This window comes from Oryx dammah, unplaced genomic scaffold (assembly GCF_014754425.2).
Source record: "Oryx dammah isolate SB20612 unplaced genomic scaffold, SCBI_Odam_1.1 HiC_scaffold_16, whole genome shotgun sequence".
NCBI classification, from domain to species: domain Eukaryota; kingdom Metazoa; phylum Chordata; class Mammalia; order Artiodactyla; family Bovidae; genus Oryx; species Oryx dammah.
The window spans coordinates 34,757,751-34,767,811 of NW_024070200.1; the positions used below are offsets into that span (position 1 = coordinate 34,757,751).

Here is a 10,061-nt window from a genome sequence, read left to right on the forward strand (position 1 = left end):
TGTGTGTGTGTGTGTGTTAGTTGTTCAGTCGTGTCCGACTCTTTGCGACCCATGGACTGTAGCCTACCAGGCTCCTCCATCCTTGGGATTTTTCCAGGCAAGGGTACTGGAGTGGGTTGCCATTCTCTTCTCCGGTCTAAGCCTGGGTACTGGACTCAAAGAGAAAGCACTTAGCCTGCACAGGGAAGGTAGGGGAGGAGTACAGGGTGGCTTCGTCCCAGGAGAACTAAACTTCTTCGTTGCTCACTGAGTATCCAGAGGGTGCCAATTGTGCCGTGGGCGTGGGAAACACAACGGGGTGCAAAGTGGGGACTGTGCCTGTGTTGTTTGCGGAGGGGGGCGGGCGGTGAAGAGGCTGTGGATTCCTGGGACGTCTGCTGAGTGGTGGGCGTGAGGACGAAAGCTTTGGTGCTTGGGTTAGCATGTCCCACTTCGGAATGTCGCACCGCGGGATGCAGAACCGGGAGCCGCGCAGGCTTCGGTCCCGACCTGGGTTGAGCCTCAGAACCTCCCGACCCAAGGTACCCCAGCCGCTGCCCCGCGCCTCTGAGCCCGGCAGGCGGTTTCCAGCAGGGGGCGCGCGCGAACCAGGGCTGGGCCTGATCTTTGAATAGACAGAATCCGGGTAGCTTAGTGCCGGGATCCAGGGGGTCTCAACTCTCCCTACCCTCGGAACCGTGAGGGTCGGCAAGGTCACAGTTAAAAGTCCACAAAAAGCTGCCCAGAGCTCGAGTTATCCTCTCTGGGTGTATCTAGGGTCGGCACCGCAGCCTGGTCCAAAAACCTTAGCCTATATTCTGCAGATTTCAAACCCGGGCCCTCCACGCTGGCGTCTTAGAAACTTGTACCGCTTCTCTCCCCTATTTCCACGTACCTAATTAGGTGTCTGTTTCTTTAACCGTAAAAGACGTAGGCGGAGGTGGGGGTGGTATCTTCGCTCCCGGTTCCCCAGCCCTTCAGTAATTGTACCATCATCCACATTACCAACATTAGAGAGGCTGGCTCCTGCGCGCCTGGCGGCGCCGGTGGAGATACGCACAGCCTTCTCCAAGAGGAGCTCGGAGGCTGATTCTGGAATCGTAGCTCCCAACCGAGACCTCGGCGGACTCTGCCCCGGGGCGACTCGGGCTCCAGCCCTGCCCGGGCGGGCACTGAACTCTTCAGGGTTCAAGGCGGGGGTAAGGGTTGTCTTTTCCCCGAAGGCAGGCTCGGGGAACAAAAGCGCTTGCAGGAGAGTGGGTGGGAGCTGCGGGGGTCCGCGGGAATTGACTCCCTCTCCTGGGTGGCTACTGCGCCCTTAGCCCCCCTCCAGGCTCCTGGAGCCCTGTCTCCCTGCCAAATTCCCCTGGCTTCTGCATCCCCGGCAAAAGAACAAGGAAGGGGGTCTTTCTTGGCTCGCGGGCCCCAGAGGTCCCCAGGTGGGGTGAGTCCCCGCGGTCGAGGGAAGTTCTGCGGAAAGAGAGAGAGGTCATTTTTCCTTCCATTCCCCGGCTTCTATCTTCCAGTCCTCAACCCTTCCGAGTTACTCCATCCCTGCCTCCCCTTAAGCTTCCTAGCCTAAGGCAAAAAGAACCAAAACAGGGGGAGGGAGTGAAAACTGGTCCACAAGTCACATGCTTCCAAGCCTGAGTCCAGGTCACTGCCTTTAAGCCAGGCACCCCTCCCCCAGCCAAAGAAAGTCTCCAGGACCCCCCATCCAGGACTCTGTTCTCCAACCTGGCTGCAGGGCCCCCCTCTCCCCAGATCCCTCTTATTCGACCAAGGCTCCTGGAATTGCCCTTCAAGATTCCCAAGATGCTCAGACTGTACATCCAGGAAACCCCCCTTGCTGAGCAGACAAAGAAGCTGTGCCAGGCCTGCTGGCCGGCGCCATTCCCCCACCTGGCCAGGCCCCTCCCCCCCCCAAGCCCGCCCCCCCCCCCCCCCCCAACTCACTCCTGAACTAGGGACCTGCTCCTGCTGCCCCTTACCCCTCCTCCCTCCTCAAAGACACCTTCTCCCTCTGGGTGCCCCCATCGCCTTCCCCGGAGGCGTCTGTAGGGATTACAGACACTGGCAAGTGGAGTGAAGTTCAGGGTTCTGAATTCTGGGTTGATGAGATGCGCTGGTCCCATCAGGGCTGCCTGTAGCGACCGCAGGAATAGGCGAGAGGAAAGGATGCGGAGTATGCATGGAGCAGTCTGTTCATATTTAATTTACAAAGCCTCCTCGGAACCCCTGGTGGGGTGGTCTCTTTAGATGCAGCACCCGACGCTCTCCCCCACCTACTCAGCTCATTAAAATGCTCAAATTCAAATAAGAAGATTGATCTCAGAGGCCCCAAACTGACCCACCTCCAGAGACCGCCTTGGCCGGAGTGAGGGCTCGGGGGCCAAGAGCCCCCAGAGTGCTCAGTGTCTACGGAAAAACCGAGGAATGGGGCTCTGCATGTTCACCCCCTTTCCGATTCTGGTCAGCAACTCTGTCTCCAGGGCTGTCATGGGCACTGGGGGCACAGAAGTCGAGTTCTATACAAATGCATGGACATCCCTGAGCCTCCACTTTCCTGTCGCTAGAAGAAATGTCGGAGTTTCGCCAGAGACAGGAAGAGCATATATTCGAGTCTGCTGAGGCCGACTGTTGTGTGAGGGTGTGAGACAGTAGGGCGGTATCGGGGCTGCGGAGGCTGTCAGGGATAGTGTGTGTGCGGGGGGTGGTGGGGTGGCTGATGGTGTGTTTGCTGGTTAGACCGTGAAGACGTTGGTGGGGGCGGAGGAGGGAGAGAGATGCTCAAGCTTTACATCCCCAACCCACAGTGCTCAAAAGGAGCAGACGTTTTGTAGCCATGCCTCTCCATCCCGCCGTCTGCTGCAGCCTCGGAGCCCCAGACTAGCAAGACCAGAGGGCGAGGCGCTGGGGTGCCAGGGCTTCGTGGGAGCGCAGGCTGGTACCCACGCGCCCTGCCCCACTCGGCGATACGCACGGTCCCATACGCTGGGCGGTGGGCTTCTAGTGCTGGGTTAGCCACAAAAGACAAGACGTACGCAGTCCAGCTGAGGAGGCTGGGATGGGGCGGTGGTGGGCTGGGGAGGGGAGCGTCGCTTCTCCGCTCGCCCAGTAGGGCGGTGCGTTCTAGTCTACGGGTTGGGCTGTTGGGGGTGGGGAGGGGGCGGGGAAGACAGGGGCGTAGCTGCCCGGATCCAGGCAAAAATAGCAGGGAGGGTGAGGCGCTCTGCTAACACTATCAATTATGCATCGTGTTGAACGTGGCTTCGGGGAGGAGGCGGTTAGCAGCGAGGGTGCGGGAAGGAAGGGTCCGCGCGAGCCGGGCGGCGCGCAGCTCAGCCAGTCCCGGGCAAGGTCCGTCGGCACCACCGCCTGCCTTTGCAGAAAGAGTTTTAAGGCAAAGACACGCCTCCCCCACTTCAGGAGTGCGCCTTTCCTTCCCCCAATTCCTCAAAGATGATTTGTCTCACGTGTTGCGGGGCGTAAAAGAGGCTCGCATTCAATTAGCAGCAAAGCTAACGGGCCCTGGCGGGACCCGGGCGTGAGGGTGAGTGCGCATGAATGTGTGTGCGTGCAGGCGGAGGGGAATGGTGAGTGTCCCGGGTGTGAACACTCACCGGCGAGTGAAAATGTGCGTGAACGTAGCGAGAGCTCAACACATTGGCGCGATTATTACATGATGATCGGTAATTCTAATATTGAAGAGCAACTGTGTGGACGGTGTGAGGGTCTGTGTCTGTGCCAACATGTTTGAACTGGGGGTGGAGGCTACATAATTAAGAATAGTGATCATGTCTGCAGATGTGTAGAGGTAGGGAAATGTGGGTTTGGGGAGTGCGGTGAACTAGAAAGAGCCAAGTCGAGGGCGGTGGGCGTGGGGGCGCCTCTTTGTGACCAGGGGAAGAATCTCTACGCCTTTAACAAATGTAGACGATGCGGGAGGTGGGAGAGGCTGCGCAAAGCCCCGCAGCCCGGGAGGACTCTTCAATCTGCAGCCGGTGAGAGGTGCAGGGAGACAGATGCGAAAGAGAAAACTGAAGCGGGACCTCAGGGCCAGGGGAATCCACAACTTACCTGTCCCTTTCTCTGCCTCTCTACCATCTTCCCCCACAGTCGCAGCAACAGATGTGGGGAGCGCCCTTGGGCTGTCGTCCTGGCTCCGCGACATCCAGTCTGGAGAGGGGGTTGCAACCCGAGGGCAGCGCACGGAGAGTTGGAGAGCAGCCGGTAAGCCTCGGAGACCACTGCACAACCCTGACCCTGGAAGGGATAGAGTCCGTCCAGGGTGCCAGACCCTGCTGGCTTGTCCAAGCAGGAGACAGCGGGGAGCAGAGGGGAGGGGCCTTCCCTCGGGAACCAGGAGTGGGGATGCCGGTTCTAAAGACCAGAGTGTGGGAGGGGCTCTGCCAACCTGTCTGGAGCCCTAAGTGGAAGCCGGGATTCTGTTTGTAGGTGCGTTTGTTGTGACCGGGGATAAGAATCTTTTTTTGCAGGTGGGAGGGGGGTCGTTGTCAGGCATCTGGGCTACAGAAAAGAGGCCAAATCTTGAACCTTCTACTTGATTAGCTAGTGACAGGCGCCTTGACCCCACTGGCCAGGGACACCCCCTCACCCCATGGGAGGTCCCGAGGGGGGAGTGAGAATCTTTAGCGACATCCCTCCATTGCTCTTGGTCCCAGCCTGGAAAAGGAAGGTTGACCGGCAGCCCTGATGGTTTCCCCTCCCCGGAGTTGCAGCCCCCGGGGAAGCAGCTTCGACTGCAGCCCGAGAGGGGCCTGGGGAGCCTGATTCCCCGTCCCAGCCCCAGTCTTCCGGCCACCTGCAGCAAGTTCACACCTCTTGCTGAGCCGCTGGGATTTCAGTCCCAGAGGGCTGTCTACAGACGCAAGTGCCCGCCTGTGTCCCGGCATGTAGGCCCGCCCATGTGAGGACCTGTGCCCTGATGTCTGTCAGTTCCAACAATGAACAGGAAAGTGCCTTGCCCGATGCTGGAGAACGCTGTACAAAGGCTGTGTTCAGTTCAGAGAACAATGAGGTCTCCAGAGTAGATGGTGCCTGTGTCTGGGTGTCTTTGTGTTTGTCTGTCTATGAAATGTGTTGGGACCCCCTAAACCCCTAAACAGAAGTCCCTGTTTGATGGCAGGTGCCTGGGCTTGTGTTGTATTGTCCAGCGTCTCTATGGGCGTGTGTGGGCGAGTTCTGTGCAGTTCGACAAAGAGTTCAGGGGAGGACAGACGGTCATGGACAAAAATAGCCTATGTATCCCTTTCACTGAGTTAAACCTAGGGTTAGAAACAGAGTCAGGGATCAATGCAAAGCTCAGGGCAGACCGGGTATCGGCCCAGGGTTTGGAGGGTCTAGCTGTGGAGGCTGACAGGGTAGGAAGAGAGAAAAGAGCGAGGTTGGAGGCTGCTAGAAAAGAAAGTCCTGAGAGGGAGCACGCATTGAATCCCGAGACTTATTGAGCTCCAACTCGTGCCTAAGAGAGACTCTGGGCCCAGAGCAGGAAGTTACCAGAGCCCTGGGATCTGCCCTAGACAGGTTTACAGGAGGCAGAGCTTGGCCGGGGAGGGAAGCTGGAGTTCGGTGAGTCACATTATCCCCCTACCCCTCCCGGTCCCACGCCTCCCCCCTCTCTCTCCCATGCCTATCCTTCTACCCCCACCCCACGCCTACCACCCCCTCACCCCCTGTTTCCACCTGCAGGATCAGCGATGGTACCCTTAAGGGCCCTGTGTCTGGCTTGGGCGCTGCTAGGAGCGGCCGCAGCGTGCCCAGAGCCGTGCGCCTGCGTGGACAAGTACGCGCACCAGTTCGCCGACTGCGCCTACAAGGAGCTGCGCGAGGTGCCAGAAGGACTGCCGGCCAACGTGACCACGCTCAGTCTGTCGGCGAACAAGATCACCGTACTGCGGCGCGGGGCTTTCGCCGATGTCACGCAGGTCACCTCTCTGTGGTTGGCGCACAATGAGGTGCGCACGGTGGAACCCGGCTCGCTGGCCGTGCTGAGCCAGCTCAAGAACCTCGACCTGAGCCACAACCTCATATCCAGCTTCCCATGGAGCGACCTGCGTAACCTGAGCGCGCTACAGCTGCTCAAGATGAACCACAACCGCCTGGGCTCGTTGCCCCGGGACGCACTCGGTGCGCTGCCTGATCTGCGCTCCCTGCGCATCAACAACAACCGGCTTCGCACACTGGCTCCTGGCACCTTCGACACGCTAAGCGCGCTGTCGCATCTGCAACTCTACCACAACCCCTTCCACTGCAGTTGCAGTCTTGTGTGGCTGCAGGCCTGGGCCGCGAGCACCCGGGTCTCCTTACCCGAGCCCGACTCCATCGCGTGCGCCTCGCCTCCTGCGCTGCAGGGTGTGCCGGTGCACCGCCTGCCCGCCCTGTCCTGTGTACCGCCCAGTGTGCATCTGAGTATGGAGCCGCCGCCCGACGCGCCGGGCAGCCCCCTGCCCTCCGGCCTGACGCTCATGATACACTGCGTCGCCGAAGGACACCCCACGCCCCGTCTGCAATGGCAACTTCAGATCCCAGGTGGCACCGTAATCCTAGCCCCGCTGGTCCTGAGCGGGGAGGACGGCGGGGACGGGGCGGAAGACGGGGAGGGAGAAGGAGATGGGGACGGGCCAACGCAGACAGAGGCCCCAACCCCGACTCCAGTACACGCCTGGCCGGCTCCCCCAGCCACCCCGCGCTTCGTGGCCCTCACCAATGGCTCCCTGTTGGTGCCCTTCCTGAGTGCCAAGGAGGCAGGCGTCTACACCTGCCGTGCCCACAACGAGCTGGGTGCCAACTCCACGTCGGTACGCGTGGCAGTGGCAGCTGCCGGCTCCCCAAAGCACGCTTCTGGCGCAGGGGGGGACCCTGATGGGCAGGCTCCAACCTCTGAGCGTAAGTCCACAGCTAAAACCCGGGGCAACAGCGTCCTAACGTCCAAGCCCGAAGGCAAAATCAAAGGCCAAGGCATGGGCCGGGTTAGCGTACTCGGGGATTCAGAGATGGGGCCGGAGCAAGAGGAGGCGGAGGAGGCAGGTGAGGGTGAAGAAGTGGAAGCCCAGGTCCCCGCCGACCCAATGGAGGAGCAGCGCTGTGGCCACGGGGACCTCTCGCGGTACGTGTCCAACCACGCCTTCAACCAGAGCGCCGAGCTCAAGCCTCACGTTTTCGAGCTGGGCGTCATCGCGCTGGACGTGGCGGAGCGGGAGGCGCGGGTGCAGCTGACGCCCCTGGCAGCTCGCTGGGGCCCGGGGCCCGGGGGCTCTGCGGGAGGAGGGCGACCCGGGCGGCGGCCACTGCGCCTGCTCTATCTGTGCCCGGCGGGGGGCGGCGCAGCAGTGCAGTGGTCGCGTGTCGAGGAGGGCGTCAACGCCTACTGGTTCCGTGGCCTGCGGCCCGGCACCAACTACTCCGTGTGCCTGGCGCTGGCAGGCGAGGCCTGCCACGTGCAAGTGGTGTTCGCCACCAAGAAAGAGCTGCCCTCGCTGCTGGTGATCGTGGCGGTGAGCGTGTTCCTCCTGGTGCTGGCCACCGTGCCCCTGCTGGGCGCCGCCTGCTGCCACCTGCTGGCCAAACACCCGGGCAAGCCCTACCGCCTTATCCTGAGGCCGCAGGCCCCCGACCCCATGGAGAAGCGCATCGCCGCCGACTTCGACCCGCGCGCCTCCTACCTCGAGTCCGAGAAAAGCTACCCAGCGGGCGGCGAGGCGGGCGGGGAGGAGCCGGAAGAGGCCCCCGGGGAGGGCCTGGATGAAGACGCGGAGCAGGGGGACCCCAGTGGGGACCTGCAGAGAGAGGAGAGCCTGGCGGCTTGCTCGCTGGTGGAGTCCCAGTCCAAGGCCAACCAAGAGGAGTTCGAGGCAGGCTCCGAGTACAGTGACCGGCTGCCCCTGGGTGCCGAAGCGGTCGACATCGCCCAGGAGATTAACGGCAACTACAGGCAGACGGCGGGCTGAACCCCCAGCCTCCCTGGCAGCCCATCCCCGTCCCCGACCTCGGGTATCTGGGAGCAGAGGCGTAGGGCTGTTAGGATTTATGCCCCAACCCCAACCTTCACTTACTCCACCCCCTTACCCTGACTACTGGGAGCGTCCAGTGGGGAGTGGGACGATTTCACCAGTCCCACCCACGACGGTCGTTGTCCCTGTGGGCTGAGTTCCCCTCCATGCAAGCACAGTTCCCGCCCCCCCCAGTCTCCACCCGCCCTGTGTGAAACACCATCCGCTGACCGTGAGGCGAACTCCAAGCCTCTCCATTCCCACTCCAATTATCTGCGCAATCCCGCCCTGGAGCCCACTTCACTGTGGGCTCGGAAGCCGAAGGAAATGGAAGAAGACGTTGGAAATATCTGATGGTCATGCTGTGGCTCGCGGTCAGCTCGGGACCCCCAGCAGACGTCCCTGGCGTGGAGCGCTATGGCCTCCCGCCTCAACCCCCTACTCTGCCCTTTCCGGGGCTGCGCATCCCAGCAGCCAGGATTCGGCGGCAATCCCGTTTCTAGTTTCAAAGCCCCCTCCTGACTGGAAACCAAACTCTACTGTACTTTCATCGCTTCTCAGCTTCGGACCGGCTGGAGCCGAGCCGGGTGCCTGGGACGCATTTCAGCGCCGCACTCCGATTTTCATATTTTCGTTGTGTTCTAAGACAGCGACTCTCCGGGTCTGGTGCTAACACTCCCTGCTTTGCCTCTGGGGAAAACCGTGTGTGTGTGTGTCTCTCTGTGTGTGTGTGTGTGTGTGTGTGTGTCTTGGGTTGGGGGGAATCCGTCTTCTTTCGCCTTCTCCCCTAACTTAAAGTGCCGGAGAACCACGCACCCCTTTTGCGCGGAGGGTGCGGCCTTGGTCCCGGGCCAGTTTCGTTGTGGGGGACTTGGGGTTTCCGGAGACTCGACAGCTCCGCTTCCGCTGCTGCTCGCGGCCTGGACCTCAGCTCGAGAAGGGCCAGGGGGCCCAGGAAACCTGCTCTGGCTTCCTGGATCAGGTCTCCAGTGAGGAACTAGTGCTCCAGTTCGCACAAAGCCTGCGCGTGACTGCGGCGAGGTCCGGATGAAGAAAAGCCACGGATGCTCGCGCCTCCCCGCCCCGCCCCTCCTTCTTCGAGAATAGTGTTTGCCCGGCTGTAGTCCTAGACGAGCGTGCTCTGTAGGAGAAAAGTCTGTGTCCCGTAAAAAAGTGTGTCAAGTATAGTGTTGGGAGGCGGGCGGGAGGGAGGGCGGGGAGAGGGGACGCGGCGCGGCAACTGGGGCGGTGGTCTTTTTTTTTTCGTTCTTCTTGCGGAAAAGCCTAGGGGTTGGGGTGGGGGGGTTAGGGGCATCGGGGACCAGACCTGTCGGTGAAGCGCAGCACAAGTGAGGCCTCGGGGCGGAATAGCCCCCTGGAGCCCGCGCCCTTTTCTAAAGGCGTCTGTATGATGTAAACAGTCAATAAAACAATCGATTTGAACTGGCTTGGTGACTCTTTGTCGGGGTGGGCGGGGTGGGGGGGACAGAGGGAGGGGATGCAAGAGGAAACCTTAGAAGGAAGGAACCCCTGGGATCCTCCCTTTGGGGTCTTTTGTGTGATTTTTGTTTGTTTGTTTGTTTGACTGCTTTGTGATTTTTTTCTAGGTGTTTACATCCCGGTGCCTGCTCTGGGCGCCTCCAACTCCGGGATGGAGCCGGGAGATCAAGTGGGATGGGGGAGGCTGCAAGTGAGTGAGGAGGGTTGTCGGGGAGGGAGGGCTGGTTTTCTGCAGACTGAACTCTTGGGGAGCTCCAGAGTGTGTGTGTGAGTATGAGATCGTGCAGAGTCCTCCCTGGTTTGACCCTGTCACTATGATGGGCTGTGGCTTTGTGTGTGAGGACTGCCTAGTTTCTGTGTCTCAGCACCAGCTTAGGTTGTGTGAGGAGGTAGAGGGGCAAGACTTGTGCACAAAAGTTGGCACAAGCCATGCAAAGGACAGAGCGGGCAAATGATGGAGAGCAGCAAAGGGGGAAAACTGCAAAGAACAAGCTGGCACCTTTGCCCCAGGAGCCCTGTGTGTGTGTGTGTGTGTCTCTGTGTGTGTGTGTGTGTGTTTTGGTGGTGGCA

General features: G+C 60.7%; 1 protein-coding gene across 2 annotated transcripts; it reads left to right on the forward strand.

Annotated features, from left to right (window-relative positions):
- Positions 1-981: 981 nt before the first annotated feature.
- Positions 982-9,438, forward strand: ISLR2 (immunoglobulin superfamily containing leucine rich repeat 2). Of its 2 annotated transcripts, none has more exons than XM_040257219.1 (3): positions 982-1,178; positions 4,099-4,212; positions 5,692-9,438. In XM_040257219.1, the coding sequence occupies exon 3, from the start codon at positions 5,700-5,702 to the stop codon at positions 7,947-7,949; it is 2,250 nt and encodes a 749-aa protein (XP_040113153.1). In that variant the 5' UTR covers positions 982-1,178; positions 4,099-4,212; positions 5,692-5,699; the 3' UTR covers positions 7,950-9,438. The 2 variants fall into 2 exon arrangements, with proteins under 2 accessions (XP_040113153.1, XP_040113154.1); XM_040257220.1 differs by lacking the exon at positions 982-1,178 and adding an exon at positions 3,424-3,532.
- The last annotated feature ends 623 nt before the right edge of the window (positions 9,439-10,061 follow it).

Bases quoted from the DNA above. Each gene is read 5' to 3' on its own strand.
- ISLR2 (XM_040257219.1), top strand. From the start codon at position 5,700: ATGGTACCCTTAAGGGCCCTGTGTCTGGCTTGGGCGCTGCTAGGAGCG.